The sequence below is a fragment of the Urocampus carinirostris genome, chromosome 7 (genome assembly GCF_059441175.1).
Source record: "Urocampus carinirostris isolate Australia breed hairy pipefish chromosome 7, RoL_Ucar_1.0, whole genome shotgun sequence".
In the NCBI taxonomy this organism is placed as follows: Eukaryota; Metazoa; Chordata; class Actinopteri; order Syngnathiformes; family Syngnathidae; genus Urocampus; species Urocampus carinirostris.
The window spans coordinates 27,071,828-27,089,605 of NC_142355.1; the positions used below are offsets into that span (position 1 = coordinate 27,071,828).

At 38.1% G+C, this 17,778-nt stretch overlaps 2 protein-coding genes across 2 annotated transcripts; both read right to left on the bottom strand.

Moving 5' to 3' along the window:
- Positions 1 to 1,845: 1,845 nt before the first annotated feature.
- LOC148362827 (troponin I, slow skeletal muscle-like) lies at positions 1,846 to 6,610 on the bottom strand. The gene is made up of 4 exons (XM_088340406.1): positions 6,506 to 6,610; positions 2,274 to 2,363; positions 2,020 to 2,190; positions 1,846 to 1,929 (listed from the first exon to the last, which is right to left on the bottom strand). Exons 1-4 carry the CDS (start codon positions 6,608 to 6,610, stop codon positions 1,846 to 1,848), a joined length of 450 nt encoding a protein of 149 aa, XP_088196532.1.
- Positions 6,611 to 9,947: 3,337 nt separating this feature from the next.
- On the bottom strand, positions 9,948 to 16,533 carry LOC148362828 (troponin I, slow skeletal muscle-like). The gene is made up of 6 exons (XM_088340405.1): positions 16,491 to 16,533; positions 12,946 to 12,981; positions 12,702 to 12,833; positions 12,549 to 12,638; positions 10,676 to 10,846; positions 9,948 to 10,610 (listed from the first exon to the last, which is right to left on the bottom strand). Exons 3-6 carry the CDS (start codon positions 12,804 to 12,806, stop codon positions 10,524 to 10,526), a joined length of 453 nt encoding a protein of 150 aa, XP_088196531.1. The 5' UTR covers positions 12,807 to 12,833; positions 12,946 to 12,981; positions 16,491 to 16,533; the 3' UTR covers positions 9,948 to 10,523.
- Positions 16,534 to 17,778: the final 1,245 nt, after the last annotated feature.

The following is a 17,778-nucleotide window of genomic DNA, read 5'->3' on the forward strand; positions in this document are numbered from 1 at the left end:
GTAAATTGTTTTGTTTTATGATAGTATTGTCAACATAAAAATGTTTTTTTTTTCACCACGTTTTTTGGTTGTTATGCAAGTGAAGATACACCAATTGACGACTGTAAAATAAAGATATAAATACAAAAAGTAAAAGTAGAATACAGTAATCCCACATTTATTGCGGGGTTTAGGTTCCAAAACAAACCGGTGGTAAAGTAGAAACTTTCATTTTTTTTTTTTAACAAAGCGCTATATACATGCAGACCATTTACTATTTGCAATTATTATACAATGAAATATTATTTAATGCTTTGAAATCAGAGAACATTTTTTACAGGCATTACTTGAACGAACGCAAGTACTGTGTACTGTAAACATTTATTTGTTTATGAATATTAAGTAGGATTTTCGAGACGCTCTAGCCAATCAGAATGCAGAATACAATACACGATGCAAATTCATGAAGTTGTGAAACCGTGAAAAGTGAACCGCGTTACAGTAAGTGACCACTTGGCTTATCATTTAAAACCACCTTTACCAAAACGAAAGGTTTACTGAATAATACCGTTTACTGAGGATTTTAAAGACTTCTAGTTGAAATCAAAAATTAAAACAATAATATCAATATTGATATTAAATATGATTTGTAGTCAAGCATAATAAAATCTAGATTGAAATCACACATAACCTGTTGTCCAACGTTTATTTATTTTTATTTTTTAACTATTTTCGATTGCATTCAGGTTTAACGTAAAAATGTGCCTGAAAACTAGGTGGTTGGGGGGGCTTTATATTGGGTTCCTACTAAATATAAAATTGAATGAAAACTGATTCATTATTCATGGTATTGAAATAACTCGTTAAAGATGATATTTTTTAGGCCTATTATAAAGAAGTTATTGTCGTAAACAAATTTCTCTATGTTGTTATCAATGACAATAAGGACAATTCTACTTATAAATCTGTATTGTTCTATATTATATGTCATCACTGCTATTTTAAAACACTGTTTGTGTTTGCATTTCTTCACTTTTTTATTTTTAACAAACCGAGCTGTACATAAAATGACAAGATTTCTTCATTTTCCTCGTGCTGAGATTGTTGAGGTTTTCCTTGCCCTCATTTAGGTTTTAGATCAGGGGATGGTGTAATAATAGTCTGTGGTTTGCAATAATCTGTTGGCTGTGCAGCCCTTTGAGACTTCTTGTGATTAAGAGCTATAGAAATAAACATGACTTGACTTGACAATTATAATAATACATTCTATGTTATATTTTATTATATAGATAGATAGATAGATAGATAGATAGATAGATAGATAGATAGATAGATACTTTGTTCATCCCCGAAGGGAAATTCACATTTCCAGTGTGTGTGTGTGTGTGGTGCCAATAAATGTAGTTATATATTTTTTATATTTATATTTTTACCTTTTAATTTTAAATACACCGACTGTAATCTGGATCTAGTCCATACACATGTTGTGAATTACATATTTCGATTAAAAATAAGGAAAGCATAAAGGAAATTGTGTGCCACAAGATGTCAGTAAAAACATTTTTGTGACTACCACTAACAGACAGTACAGCTGAGATAAAACAAATAAAGGACTAATTTATTTTTTGATTATATTCTATTAAATCTGAAACAATAAAAATATAACATTTGTGGAAGTGAAATTTGTGAAAAGAATTGACTAAAGTAATGCAAAATTCAATTTTTTTTCGTTACTTTATTCTATAACAGTGTTTGCAGACATCTCACACTCTAAGGAAATACTTTACACAGGCTACTGCACAATCATGCAAGTTGTCCATCAACAATTTCCAATCTCTTAATTAGCATTCAATCATTTGTAGTACACTAATTGGCGTTAAACAGCTTCATTCTGCCCTCCATACCGGACATGGCCTCCACATTTTTACGCCAGTCAGTCACTTCCTCCTTCTGTTCATGAAGGAAATCATCAAATCAATGTTGGGAACATTTTGATTGAACTTTAGTGCAGCGCCTGAATGTTAAAAAAAACTATATTACCTTCTCTTCTTCTTTCTTCACGGTCTTGAGGTTAGCCTTGAAGTCCACAGATTCCTTGACCTTGGCGCCTAGCAGCGCTCCCAACATGGCGTCGGCGGAAATTTTCACCCTTTTCAGAGCAGGTCGCTTCTTACCTTTGAGTTCGATAATTTTGGCATTCAGGTTGTCTAGCTGAAAGAAATAAAATGTTAAAGTGCTCAACCGCTTTCCTAAAACTTGGCTGTTTTTCATTTCACACGGACAACTTTCCGAACCTCTATGGTGTTTTTGGTAACCTTGGCGTTGATGTCGTAGCGCTCTTCGTCCGCTACGTCAATTTTATGGTGCAGTTCTTTGCAAAGAGCCTTTAATGGGGAGGACAACGTTCTCAGGTTGCAACAGGGACAAATGCATCGGCGTCAAAGTGGATTAAAGATTAAGTGACCGTCGAGTTACTGTCAAGAAAAATAATGACATTTAAATATTGTTACACTCAGTGGTCCGTTATTGTTGGCCCTAAAATGATGGGAAAACTGCACTAACTGGATAGATGGATGGATAACTAGATCAAGGATAACTCGGTAGAGGAATGGATACATGAAGGATACATAGGTTGATGGATGGATGACTAGATGGAGGATAGATAGGTAGATAAACGGATGGATGAATAATAGATAGGTAGATGGATGGATTGGTGGGTTATTCTTTTGTTTTTTTAACTTAATTATGAGAGGGAAAATTACTAAAGGTAAGGTATTGGTATATGTTTGTACTGAAAAATGTAGTGATTTCATCAGTAACGTCCTGGAAATAAGGGACATGTAACATCCTTTTTTTTCGAGTAAATAAATATATTTCAATCAAAATTGAGTTTAAAATCGTTTTTTTATTGAAATTGAATTAATTTAGTGAATTTGTTTTTATCCTAGTCTCTGATAAAAAAAAGTCAAAAATAGGGTCCTGTTGTAAACCAAAATCTTATCAATTTTCTTAAAAAAAAGGTATATAAATAAAATAATCAGCCCTTCCTCTTAGGCATAAGAACAGCCTTTTCCAAGGGTTACAAACTTTTTTGAGACCCAGGGCTACTTTTTTGTTTCCCTGTTAGTGAAAATAGCTTGCAGTTTTACATGTAATTTTACAACTTTTTACAATTGTGCTTTTACATCGTTATTGTTATGTTATTAAAACGTGGTAATTATTACAAGTATGGTTAATATAGGATCAGTCAATCATTTAAACATCATTCCAGTTAAAAATAATTCTAGAATATCACAAGAACCCATCACCGGTGAGCTATTTTCAGAACTGGTCCCCGGGCTAATCTTAACTTGGTTGCCTACGAGCTCGCATCACCCCCAGAAGTAAAATGTTTACTTGTACTTGCTTCTAGCTGCCACAAGATAGCAGCAAATCTTTCTTTGAATCAGACTGTAACGCAGGGGTGTCAAATTCATTTTCACTGAGTGTCACCTGCATATTGGCTGTTCTCAAAGGGCCTGTCCTAACTTAAGTCAAGTCAAGTCATCTTTATTTGTATAGCCCTAAATCAAGAGTCTCAAAGGGCTTCACAGATTATTACACTATATTACACAGACTATTTTTCAGCCGACGAGAAGAGTAGGTTATTCGTATGCTATGGAGTAGAAGTGAGTTTTAAGTTTAGATTTAAACATTTCCACTGAGGTTGCAGATCGGATCTCAGGGGGACTCATTGCACACACGTGACCTAACCATGTGATGACACCATGACGGACGGTAGTAAATCGCAGTAAACTGGGGACGAGGCCAGTAAACAGTAGACAACAACAGCTACTATACTATTCAAATTTCGGCGCAATAAGCGTTCAGGTAGAGCAGATAACAGTTTTCACTACATATTAAATTGGTTAATCACAATAAAAGCATCTCATTTACGTAATAAGAAACGGCAACGGTAAGCCACCAACGTAGCTCATTAGCTCTAGCTAACTTATTACATTGAGTGTCTTTGACGTGGCTCGTACAACATTAAAATGCTTGGAAATACATCCAACGTACCTTGTAAAATATTGAATACTTCTAAAGAGTCAACAAATGTGACTAAATGCGATTGAATAATGTATAAAATACATTTTCCTACTCCATCATGCAAAATAACTGCCTCTATTAATTATTCGAGTCACAAACATTACAATTGCTTTGAAAAAGAATGTTGCTACGCATGTTTAATATGTTACAGACTAAACATAAGAAAAAACTTTTGGGGAAACCAGTAATTTATTTCTTAGCGTCACTTGTTGGCAATTTGGCATTGGCATGGTAACACTACCACGTAAGCGCTGAGTCATCATTTTGCAAGTATCTTAGTCGACTGGCATTATGAGCCGAATTGGACCAAAACAAAAAAAATAAAAGCTTTATATACACCTTACAAGGAAGGCAACACATAAAAATCTATATACACTGCATAGATCTGTATTCATTGTAAAACACTACAAATTTTCCAATACCAAACATTTAATGTCGTCCCTAGTGGCTTTCTTAAGTGCCAGAAAGCCACTAGGGACCGCATTCGGCTCCAGAGGCCCATGTTTCTGACCCCCGGTCTAAGCACTCTTTTGATCCGTTTCTTTTTAGATGCTTAGGTACTGTGGTGAGGGGCCCTTGCCCTCTGGGAGGTGTGAGAATTCTCCCACTGTGGTCCGCTGCGTATCGTAAGAGGCGACTAAAGTGGAGGGAGCGAGTGGACTGGGGATCCTCTCCTCTCTATCTCTACTCCCTAAGAGACAGCAAGGCAAAGAAAGGGGGCAGGGGAGTGAAAGGTCTCGCAAACCCTAGTTATAGGGTCACTAAATATGAGAGGATGTGGAAGTAAAGCGACTGAGTGGAAGAAAGAGGAGATCGAAAGGATGCTTGTTGGTGATAGGAATGAGTGGAGAGGTGTTGTAAAAAGATAGTGGGATGTTTAGACATGTTCTAAGGCAGGGGTCGGGAACCTTTTGGACTCAAAGAGCCATAAAAGCAAAAAATATTAATTTTATTTTGGGAAAGAGCCACACCATATATTATGAGACAAATTTACTAAATTGCTAAACCCGCGCCCCAGACAAAAGCTTAGTCTTCAGCACATTTATTTTTGATGATTTGATAAAAATTATGAAAAGAGAATAATGCCAGAGCCCCTGTCCCAAAATCAACAAACATACCACTTTAAACTTGTCTCTTTCTTGCAATTACTCAAGATCGGTTAAACTCATTTTGACCCTTTTTTTTCATACATATTGGTTTCAAAACCAGATGCAAGCATTTATTTTGTAAAAACGTCACAACATTCTGAGAATAGGGAGCCTTATGTGCTTACCTTTGGCGAGAGATGGGAGGGAATACTTTTTGCATAGCTCCACCCATCCCTCCCACTCACCCAATCAAATGACTAAGTTCTCTTCCGGTGTTTTGGCGTATTTACAGTTCTGTGGATTCATCATAAGGTATCTGAACACTGAACACAGATTATATAGTGAACTTTTATAGAAAGGATTCTTTAGCGTTGTACAGCCAAAACGAGTTTTTTTTCCCCCTTTTTTTGTGTGACACCTTGACTTTAAATTGTAGTGAAAAACGTGCCCTATATATACTGTGAAGTAATGCTCTTTTATTTAATATTGGTTTGGCTTTGCGTGTACCTGAGTTGAATAGACTTCTCAAGTTTTGAACAAGATGGAGAATTTTTGCACGCAAATTTGTCTCTGAGCCACAGATACTCATCGAAAGAGCCATATATGGCTCGCGAGCCATAGGTTCCCGACCCCTGTTCTAAGGGATGGGCAGGGCACCCGTATGATGCGACAGGGGTAAACCAGTGAAAGCTGTCGGGCCCTGCTGTTGCACAGAAGAGTGTGTTGTGTCACCCTGACCCGAGTGACATGGCCGCTGTCTTGTGTCCCATTTCATCTGGAGGGACAAAAGCATGACCAACTTGAGTGCCGAGGTGCTTAACTTGTTTGGGTGTTTGGGCATTTGGGTTGGCCATGGTCAAAAAAAAAAATTTGTGTGTGTTTTTTTGCTACTTTTTCCCTTTTTTATCGTCTTTGTTTTTGTGCATGTCTTTGTCTTGCAGTCAGTCACCCCTCTTGAGGGATATGACCAGGACAGACAGACAGACAGACAGATAGATAAATAGAACGTTTTAAGCTCTTGCAAGCTATGGGTTTGACACTAGTGCTCTATCAAATCAATAACCTTTAAAAAAAAATCACATTTTATACATTTGGAACAATAATGTATTGAAATTGATTATTTAATTCAAATCTAGTACATGTATTATGAAATACTGTCCTGTAGAGTAGGAAGACTTTTTTGAAAATTGCGACCTCAACAAAAAAAAAGACTCAAGGACAATGTCAAAAGCCATCAGTATCAAATCTGAAATTCAATATGAGCAGCAGGAGTTCCCCTCTGTATACATTGCGTGCTTGCATGCAGAACATTTTGAACATTGGACGTGATTGACAGGTGGCCATCTCACCTGAAGGTCCTGCACTGACAGGCCTGACAGCTGCAGTGGAGGAACTCTCTCTCTCAAAGTATTTTCTCGCTCCTGGCGCTTTGCCTCTTTTTCCTTCTCCAACATTGTGCCTGCTACCTTTAACAGCTTGGTCTAGAATGTAATATTGTCGTTACATGCATTGCATAAGGACAGAATTATTAGAATGGTACCTTCAAGGTCAGCCTGCGAGACGCAGAACTCTTGGATTTTTTCTGCACGCACACACAAAAAAATCTGCGGTCATAAAATGTGACTAGAAAGAAAAACATTAGCAAATCGTAGAAGGTTGACTTACCGATCTTAAGTGAACATTGAGAGGGGAAAAAAACAGAGTTAGAATGTGAGAAGTTAGAAACTCAATGTTAACATAACAACAACAACAAAAAGTGATATCTTACTCTGACATGCTGGAAGTCTTTTGTCTGTCGAAAGAAAAACAGCAATAAAAAACAAGAGAAAAGAATGCTCTCAAATCAGTCTATCTTCATTTCAGCATTTAAATGCTTGATTGTCCGTTATCTGCACCGCCTATCATCAGTAGGGTCGTGGGGGTACTGGAGCCCATCCCAGCTATCTTTGGGCAGTGGGCAGGGGACACCCTGAACTGGTTGCCGGGGAATTGCAAGGCACACAGAGACAACCCACTTGCTAATTCAGACCTAGGGACAATTCAGACGGGCCAATTAACTCGACATGCATGTTTTTGGAAAGTGGGAGGAAACCAGAGTGTCCCGAAGAAACCCACGCAATTACTACGCAAAACTGCACAGGAAGGCTGGTAGCTGGATTCGAACCCATGATCTAAGAACTGTGCCACAGACGTGCTAACCACTCAGCTGCCATGCCGCCTATGCTTGATTATAACTAACAAAAAAGTTATTTCTTTAATTCTGAAATCTTATTTTCTACTTTGTCTTTTGCAGCCGAAGTTTTATTTTGGAGGAATAAAAGAAAATCCCAGGGAGTAAACGAAAAGTGAAACGAGGTGCCCATATTTTTTATCCAAAAATTTAAAAAGATATTCTCGCCGACATATTCTTTGGATAAAATACCCTCAGCCCGGTTGAAAATACAAACAGGTTTGAAAAAAAAAGGTCTATTTCCCAATATGAGCTCAATTTAAATTCAAGTTTTATTTTGAAGGAATACAAAAAGGAAGTAACCAAGGAGTAGACGAAATATGGACCGAGATGCGAAACTTTTTAACTCCTCCCGGTTAAATGTCGAAGTGTCCTTGGGCAAGACACTAAACCCCTAATGCTCCCGATAAGCACACGCTGCTATCGGTGCGTGAGTGTGTGTGTGAATGGGTAAGTGGGAAGCAAATTGTAAAGAGCTTTGGGAGGCCCTCAGTGACTTGAAATACAGACCATTTACATCTATACTTTTAAGAAATACCCTCGACGATTTACTACTTGCTGAATAAAAGAATCTTAGCCCAAGATCAATAAATTGTTTCCACCCCTCTAACATAGGCTCAACTTTTAAATGAAGAATTTCTTTGAAGACATACGAAAAGTATAAATATAGACAAAGAAGAAAACTAAATGTAAAGCGAAGTTTTGAAACAGATCCTGCATTTTTTTTTTCAATTTTTTGTTTCAAAGGGGTTTTTATCAATATCAGCTAAAACTTCACTGAACCTTTAATTAATTCTGCAGATGCTACACTTTATATTGTAAACACTCTCTATAACGCCATCCATCCATTCACTGACTCGTTGCTTCACAGATTTTCATCATGCATTTCGTTCTGCATTGTGATTGGCTGAACAGTAAATTACCGAGTAAAATTTGGTAAAAAATAATATATCTATATTATTGGATGCAATTTAAAAAAATAAATAAAGGTTACTTCAGGTATTACACGTATCACTGGTTATTTTTGGAATGTAACCCTGTGACAAAAAGGATTACTGCGCTTCTTTGTTATTTAATGCATCAATTGCAAGAATTCAAGCATCATTTTCCTATTTTTATGTTGTTTTAGTCATCACTTCTCTTTACTTGGAAGAAAAAGTCATCATACCTTTCCGGTGTGTGCAAAAGAAGCTGTTGAGGTGTGCAGGGTCCGTGTCCAAGTGGCAAGAGGAACTTCAGGTCATGTTCCAAGACTCCTTCTGAGTGGCTGGTAAATGGCCAACTAAAATAGAACGCTTGTGCAGAGACAGCAAGCCACTCGAGAAGCTATCAAGTTCAACCCATTGTTGATAAAGGTTCACAGATCCCTTAACCACCTGGGTCATGGGGTACCACTTCCTACTTGCCCAAGCAAGTACAGCCTGGCGGGGCCCATCCCTTACCAGACCATTTTTTGGGGGGTAGGTGTTTTCTTCCCAACATGAAAAAGATAAAGCTGGTGTCCATTTCTACCAGTAGTAGGCGAAACCACCTGATCTGACTCAGACCTTTACGTATTGATGGTGCTTAATAAGACAGAAAAGAAGAGAAACTAAAAGGAAAAGTGTAATATTTTAATCACAATCGTGCACATCGGTAAATCATGCAGCAATGCTCCCGACCTGTACAAAAAAATGAAAAGACAATTATTCAACATAAGTCATTATATCTAGCAAATTCAGTAAATCTATTAATTAGTGTGTTGTTATCTTTCAATACTAGTTAAAATATTTAATATTTGTCCAAACAACCACATAACAAATCTTGTCAATATTAAATGAAACAGAAATGACAGCAAAGCTATTGTTTCAATGGTTTATGGTCTGCAAGACTTGATCACCAGGACACAGTATTATCTGATCATTACATAAAAAAGAGGAGTTTCTCATGTATCATTAAGTGCTTCAAGATGATTAACGTTCAGTTTATATTTAAGGAAAAATCTGGCCCTATTTATTAAATACTGTGCCAAATGGGATGCATTTTGATTGTTCAATTTCGATATTCTATTTAGTGGCACTTTAAAACATTTGTTTCCTTTTTATCATTAACAAAAGTTGTAAAAGCTATTCGTGAATTATTTTTAAGAAATAAAATGAAAGAATGGATTTTGATGTGCCTGTAAAATTAAGGCTGGTATCGGTACTATTATTAATACCTTGTATTGATACTCACGCATTCGAATAGAAGACATTAAGTGTCGTGATTGCCCAAGTGAAGTCACCTGGGGCAATCTGTTTGGCGCGCTGGAACACACTTCCTGATTGGCTGACGTTCTCCACTTAAGCGGTCTGCGTCCAGAGAGGATCGTCTCAGTGTACTCTTTGTATCCCTGAGTGTTTCTCCAGACTACAAGGTACCCACGACTCCTCTTGCCTGATTCATGCCTGTCTTCCGTTTTTGACCTGTTTCCGTTCCACGTTTTGCGACCTACTTTCCCACCCCGGCCATTGACTTACCCGCTAGGCTGCACCTTCCGTCTACCCGTCACGGAGCTGCCATTCCGCCCGAAGAGGCTGACGACCAACAAGCGCCGACGTCCCAAGCCAGATCCAACAACTCTTTCAAATAAAAACTCTTCTGAAACTAACGCTATTGGATCCGGGAGTCTGTTCTGGTTCATGACATTAAGATTTAATATCCCTTAACTTGTTGTTTACAAATAACCATTTTGGTATAATTTTGTGCATTTAATTTCAATTGACTCATACTGAGAGTTTAGGTTTTATTTTGTCATATTCAACTATTTTTATTGGTTAGAATGCAATGAATATCTTGAATAACACCTAGGCCTACTACTTATTTTTCTTTTAACATATATCGTGTGTTGAAATATATACATATAGATCAATAATATATGTTCAACCCAGTGTTTTTGTGGTTGACTCAGCCTATTTTAGCCCAGCTCCAAATAATGACTAGATAGTAATAACAGTAATAGCTTGATAACATTTGTTATTTTAGAAATGAACATCAAACTGGTAGCTCATATAATCAGACCTCAGGTTTTATTCTCTTATTTTTTTCTGTAAGACTGTGTCAAATCTCTTGATTAACACCTAGGTCCACTTACTAACAAGCTTTGACCACGTGTTTTTCTACTGCCCGGTGTTAAACAGCTTCTTCCGGCCCTCCATGCCAGACATGGCCTCCACATTTTTACGCCAGTCAGTCACTTCTTCACGCTGAGGACCAAAAACAAGTTGTCATATACTGTACTTTGTTATGAAGTATTCAATCGGTATCATACTTTTTCATCTTCTTTCTTGACCGTCTTTAGGTTGGCCTTGAAGTCGGCCTTCATGAGCTTAGAGGGGTCGGAGTATGCGCCCAGCATGTCTTCTGTGCTTTTCTTCACTCTCTTTAAACTGGGCCGCCTCACCCCCTTCAGCGAGACAATCTTCTGCTTAAGGGACAAGATCTGCAAACCCAGAAACTAATTGACGCAGTGTTCTGATTATGTAAAGCCATGTAAACATGAGCAAAAATCTTCGGGTTAGTCCTTGTCATTTTCTGTTCACTCGTGCAGGTACAAACAATCAAGTAATCTGTTTTTTTGTGTGCTCATGTTGTTTCCCGCCGGGATTACCTTTTGCTGCAAAGCATTGTGAGACTTGAAGAACAGAGACAAATGATACACGCAAACTCCACCTTAGCTTCCTGTGTATTTTTGTATTTCCTGTCACGGTTGTCATGGCGCCCAATTGGCCTCGCCCGTGTGGCGCCAGCTGAGGCTCGTTGACATATTGGCTTTCCGTCTATTTAAGCTCAATGCTCTCACTCTTCCTTTGTCAGTCCGTCAACGAACCTCTGCCCCGCAAGACGTGGGTTTTGACTCAGTTCTGTTTCCTGTTGGTATTTCCTGTCCGGTATTTTTTCCGTTTATTTTTTCTTGTTTAATATCAGTTTCCAGTTTTGTTCCCGTCTAGTTTGTCCTGTTTAATTTCGATATCCTGTTTTGATATCAATCCTGTCTGTCCCGTTGTTTAGTATCGGTTTCCAGTTTCGTTCCCGTCTAGTTTGTCCTGTTTATTTTCGATATCCTGTTTTGATATCAAACCTGTCTGTCTAGTCCTGTCCGGTATCGACCCCATCTTTTTGATATAAATGGTAAATGTTCTGCATTCATATAGCGCTTTTCAAATCAATGAAGACCTCCCAAAGCGCTCGGGCAATTGGTATTGATCTCGTCGGCCTCTGGCTTCCTATCATTCAACTCCAGACTGCCTAACGTGCATGACTCCCCATTTCCTGTAAAATAAAAGGCTTGTGTGAGAAACGTCACGCATTTGGGTCCTTATCCTGTTCCGGTTCCTGACATTTCCATTTAATTTTCTGCTTCCAGAGCAAAAATGTCACAGTCGTATCCTAGTGCAAGTCTAAGTTTTGGCTATCCATGTACGAGCACATCTTGTAAACACGTAAATTAAATGGCTTTTTTCAAAAATCGACCGAATTATACAAACCCGTTGGGACGTGTTCCAAACTTGACGGGAAAATGAAATAAACAAAACGACTCCATATCGACCCCGGGAGCATCAAAATGAAATAGAATCCTGGCATGGTTGACAGAGAGCTACGAAAATTGACACGCACCATTTGAAGAAATCGATTACAGAAACGTGCACAGAGCCAGGTAAAGGGAGCTTTTGCTTTTGATCTTACCTTTTTTAAAAAAAAATGTCCCAAAAATCTCAACATGTTAAACACTCCTCAGGCCGATTATCGTAACTTTTCGAAAAAGGACGTAGTCAGAACTGTGCCACAAAGTATGATAATTGAGCTTGCTGATTAAAGCTCTGTAAACTTGACCCAAATCTTATTGATATTTCACACAACGTATGAACATTCAAGACTAAATAAATCTACAGATGTATATGTCATTATCGTGGTGTATACTGTATGTATGTATGTATACGTATGTGGAAGCATATGATAGCCTGGAGAGGAATGGGTGCTTTCAAGCTGTTCTTGCCCAAGACACACCACAGGAAATGGTGCCGCAAGATACAACCGACCAATGGCATAGCAATAACAGTTATTATATTAGAAATGCATAAAACTGGTAGACCTTCACACCAATCAGTAATTGAAGATAATTCTTGAACTGAGTCATATTTTACCTCCGATTCATTTTTGTCTACTTTCACGGCTATATCGTATCGAGCTTCATCAGTGACATCGATTTTCCTGTGTAATTGTTTGCACAGATCCTGCAGAAGAAGAACACGTTATAGGTTTCTATAGCCTTTTTGAGGACATTGTGGTCTTGCAACCTGCAGTTCTTGCACAGAGAGGTTCAAAGTCTTCGGCCAAGGGAAACATTCGTTAAGGAATCGTTCCTTCTCGGCTTCTTTTTCTTCACTCTCCGCCAAAAGCATTGAGGTGGCCTTCTTCAGCAAGATGGACTTTAATACAAAAAATCATCCTGGTGATTGGTCCAACTTGCAAGATGTCGATTTGGTGAAATTGTAGTTGTTGTTTTTTTGTTTGCTTTTTTCCAATATGTGCTGGGCTTACCTTTAAGTGCAGGCGGCGTGTTGCTGAATATTTTCTCTGCGGAGTTAACATTTAGCATTTCTAAATGGGTGCATGCTGAGAGGCAGTCATGTATTTTCTTTAAATACAATTAAAGGAAAAACTGTGTTTTAGCTAATATGCTGCTACTATGCTATGCTATGCTATCCTATGCTATGCTATGCTATGCTATGCTATGCTATGCTATGCTATGCTATGCTATGCCATGCTAATATTTTCCTCAACTTAAGAGACCAAAGAGGGCTATCTTTCAGGATTTATACTACAGGGGTTAACTTTTTTACACATCTACTATTATTTGCATCACTTTTTATAATGTAAAATGTCACCGTTAAAAAAAAAAAAGGTAAAATATTCATCTTTTCTTGTAATACGTTCTTTTTTTCCAATGGCAGATAATTTTGTTGATTTTAAAAACGTTTTTATTTCTTAAGGATGTATATTTTTAATTGTTTTTAGATTTAGAATTATTGTATTGACCGAAAATTGTAGATTGGTAGTTTGTAGTTATTACCAATACTTTTTAAAGTAAATTGGAAAAATTTGACATTTTCAAATTAAAATTAGAAAAACTATTTCTTACATAATTAGATTACCCTTTAAAGAGTAATCAAGTTAATAATACAGTTCTGATTTCATGGGATCAAATCCAGCTACCAGAGTTTGCATGTTCTCCTCGTGCCTGCGTCAGGTTTCGTCCGGGCACTCCGGTTTCCTCCCACATTCCCAAAAACATGCATGTTAGGTTAATTGGCCGGTCCAAATTGTCCCTAGGTGTGAATGAGCGAGTGAGTTGTCTGTCTCTGGTTGGCAACCAGTTCAAGGTGTCCCCTGCCCACTGCCCGAAGATAGCTGGGATGGGCTCCAGCACACCCGCAACCCTACTGAGGATAAGCGGTGCAGATAACGGATGGATGGATAGAGTATTATCTACTTCTTTTACTATCAAAACAAGTCAGTAACTCAAGAAATGTATAATTTAATGGGGAAAAAGTCTGTATTTTTCCGTTTAGTAAAAACAATATCTAAGGATAAGGAAAACAATGGATAGGTATGTTATCTGTTGGTAAGATTTTGAAACTGCATGGACCTTGAGTGAAAATGTTGTCGTTATTTCCTGTGAAATATTTGTGAAGCATGGATGTGAAATTATCTTAATCAGGTCAAGGATTGGTAAGTCTCTAAATATTGATTGGAATTTTAAGTTAGCCATACTTACCGGTCTGTAAAATGTAAAAGACAACAAGAAGTTATAAATAGTGCAAAATATGATATGGAGAAAAAGAAATAATGCATCAAATAATGGTACTTACCCAGACATAGCAGCACTTTATTATTGCTTTGGAATGGGAACACATTTAAGATGAGTATTATTTTTTTTGCATGATTCTTTTCAGCTTAACACAATTTTGTTATAATTTCGATTGCAAAATAGGCTGTTGAGTTTCTAAATTTGGCACTCTGTTACAGGTTTAAACAGCTGCCACGGCTTCCAAGCTTTCGCAAAAGGCACAATTTCTAAAATTGGTATACGACCTGGCTACTTAAATTTAGCGCGACATAAAATTTGCCCTATGGAACATCAGTGGTATTGTGTCTAAAATGTGTACCGTACCTTTAATATTTTCACGTTATGGATCATTTATCATAATGGTAATGATAAACATCATATCAATAAATGAGGCAAACCATCTTTACCAAGTAAAAATAAGAAATTGATCAACTTTTATGTCAGGTTTACCTGACAGGAGTATCCTGCAGACCTGTTCTGCAAATAGATCTCCAGTGATTGGTCATTGTGATTTTCTAGGGAATTTTCTCTTTTAACTGCCATGAGAAATCGTCGACATGATTATTTTCTTTAAATACAAGATCAATTCTTCAAAACATATTTTCAGAATTAGCCTATAGTTCACCCCTGACATGGAAAAAATATATATTCTATTTAAAACACGTGTTTAAGGAAAATGTTTTAAGCATTTATTTGTGACAGCAAGACTCCCCAATTTTAATATTTAGTGGTACCCTACCACCAAAATCAAGGGTCACCAACATAGTGCCTGTGTGCAGTAGGTAGCCCCCTAAGAACACCTGAGTAGACTCCAGACCGGTCCTGAAAATAACTCAGCAGTGATGGGTCATTGTGATTTTCTAAGACTGTTTATGTCTTGCTGGCATGAGAAATCTTTGACGTGGTCTATTCTTTCAAAAACATTGAAAATGATCATATAATTAATTTTTTTTTTTCGGGACGGCAGTAGCTCAGGAGGTAGAGCGATCGTTTTAGGATTAAGGGATCCCAGTTCGAATCCCGGCTTGTCCGTGTTACATGCCGAAGTGTCCTTGGGTAAGACACTGAATCCCCAATACCCCCAATAAGCAGGTTAGCGCCTTACATGGCTGCACAGATCACGGCCGCTATTGGGAAATGTGAAGCACAATGTAAAGCGCTTTGGGAAGTCATTGACTTGAAAAGCGCTATATAAATGCAGATCATTTCATTTTCATTTCATAATGTATTGAAATAACTTTTTGACTGAGCTTATTTCAAGTCTACTCCTTATAATAAGAACCAGGGGATGACATAATAGCAATATAGTAACAACATAGTAATAACATGATAAGTGCATGCATGTCAAACTGGTAACCCATTGAGCTAATCAGAAACGAAAATTAAGCTATAGTATCAGCTTAGTGGTTGACTTAGCTTATTTTAACACTATTCCTCAAAATCTTAATCATTTAATGACAAAATAATAACGTAGAAACAACCTAATGTTATTCCAAAAAGGCATATCAAACTGGTAGCCCTTCATCCTAATCAGTAACAAAAGCGTAGCTCTTCAAAAGGGTGGGTGTCTCCTGCGTTAAAGGCTGAAGGTCTTTCCCAGCTTACTTTTCTTCTTGTCTATGCCCAAATGTTCATGTCCATTGGCAAGACATTCAACTTGATTTTGATTTGCTGAGTCCAAAAATTGAATCCTATTTTTTCACTCAGTGCTCTTATACAAGATAAATGTTTTAGTTGTTGGCAAAGACTATGTTAACCCTACTTATAATAATTAGAACCTCGTAACAACATATGATGAAGATAGTAACAAGATAGTAATAACATGATTCTCATTTTAGAACTGCATATCAAACTGGGAGTCTTTCTCACTAATAAATAAAAAAGTAGCTCTTAGTTTACGAAGTGTTGATGAGCCCTGCTTCACAATGTTTTTTAACCTGGCTCCCTTCATTTTTCACATTACCCTTCATTGACACATGCAATTAAAAATGGCCTGGGAACGACCGTTTGCACCAGCCAGCTTTGCAGGGTCAAGTGTGCGCTCGGCAGGTCGATTCTCGAGTTATGTTCTTTCAATTTTCACGCCGAGGTTAGGAAGAAGCCCGTGCGTAAATGGCAGCTGCCATGGGGCGTTTACGACTCCTTAGGCCGGGAAGTACGCAAACAGGATACCGAGACGCCTGAAGGTCTGCCAAAGTCTAATTTTTAATATCACTGTGTCTTTATTCCCACTTACCTTGAATGTGAAGTCGATTAAAAATCGCTTGCAGGCAATGGAATCAAACAATGGTTTCTCCTGATCTCTGCATGCAAATATATCCCCTCTGCTCCCACATAACTGTCGGTGCATCATAATGGAAACATTCTGGATTCAATCCAAGGCTGGGACACATCATTGCAAGTTATAATTTAGCACAAGGACGCACTTTATTCAGTATGTGCCTCAGCTAAGTGGCAGCTCAGTCATCCTCTTTGTAGAGATCAGGCGCTCCGAACATGTTCCACGTCCCTGGCTAGGATTCAATTGTCACAAATGAGGATATAAAGAATCACCCAATTGTTTAAATTTTTACGTTTTTTCACGGTTCCTACAGCTTAACACAAGTTAAATTCAAGACTTTTAAAGACTTTTTCAATGCCTTTTGAAATCAAATTTAAGACCAAGTCGACAAAATTAGTTGAAACAAAACAAAGAACACCGTATGAATTAGAAGCATTATTTACTTTTAAGTCGCATTTTGGTCCATTTGAAAACTTTCCATCTGAAAAACATGGCAATTTCCAAAGTTTTAGACTTTTAAAACGATAAATCCAAAGGATGTTTACAGCACATAATGGATCCTCAGTAAAAACTTGCAGATATGGATGTCAGAACCCACACGCGTAACGTTTTCACACAAGCTTTATTTTACGGGAATGGGGCAGTCATGCGCGTGAACACAAACGCCAGGGATGCGACGATCGCTGGGCGGAAGAAGTGAGAGAGAGAAGTCAGAGGCAGACAAGATTGAGGCCGGACAGAACAGATGGGATCGATACAGGACACATGTGGAGATCCCGGACAGGACAGACGGGATCAATACCGGATACTAGGGCAAGATACTGGACATGATGAGACAAACGGGATCAATACTGGATACTGGAGCAAGATACGGGACAGGACGAGACAGGCGGGATTGATACTGGAGACTGGAGCAAGATACCGGACAGGAGGAGACAGACAGGATCGATACCGGAGGCTGGAGCAAGACACCAGACAGGACAAGTCAGGCGGGATCAATATCGGACATTGGAGACTGGAGCAGGATACCGGGCAGGAGGAGACAGATGAGATCGATATTGGATACTGGAGACTAGAGCAAGATACTGGACAGGACGAGACAGACAAGGTCGGTACCAGACCCTGGAGCAAGATACCGGACAGGAGGAGACAGGCGGGATTGATACCGGATACTGGATATACGAGCAGCACAACGGACAGAGTCAAAACACAAGTTTTGCAAGTGCAGAGGTTCGTTGACGGA

What these genes read in the sequence shown, in the direction of transcription:
- LOC148362827 (XM_088340406.1), bottom strand. Translation starts at nt 6,610, where the DNA reads ATGTTGGAGAAGGAAAAAGAGGCAAAGCGCCAGGAGCGAGAAAATACT. An exon ending in TGTCAGTGCAGGACCTTCAG is followed by an intron (nt 2,364 to 6,505) that starts GTGAGATGGCCA and finishes TCCCCATTAAAG; the next exon opens with GCTCTTTGCAAAGAACTGCA. An exon ending in TTACCAAAAACACCATAGAG is followed by an intron (nt 2,191 to 2,273) that starts GTTCGGAAAGTT and finishes TATTTCTTTCAG; the next exon opens with CTAGACAACCTGAATGCCAA.
- LOC148362828 (XM_088340405.1), bottom strand. Translation starts at nt 12,806, where the DNA reads ATGCTTTTGGCGGAGAGTGAAGAAAAAGAAGCCGAGAAGGAACGATTC. An exon ending in TCTCTGTGCAAGAACTGCAG is followed by an intron (nt 12,639 to 12,701) that starts GTTGCAAGACCA and finishes CTTCTTCTGCAG; the next exon opens with GATCTGTGCAAACAATTACA. An exon ending in TAGACAAAAATGAATCGGAG is followed by an intron (nt 10,847 to 12,548) that starts GTAAAATATGAC and finishes CTGGGTTTGCAG; the next exon opens with ATCTTGTCCCTTAAGCAGAA.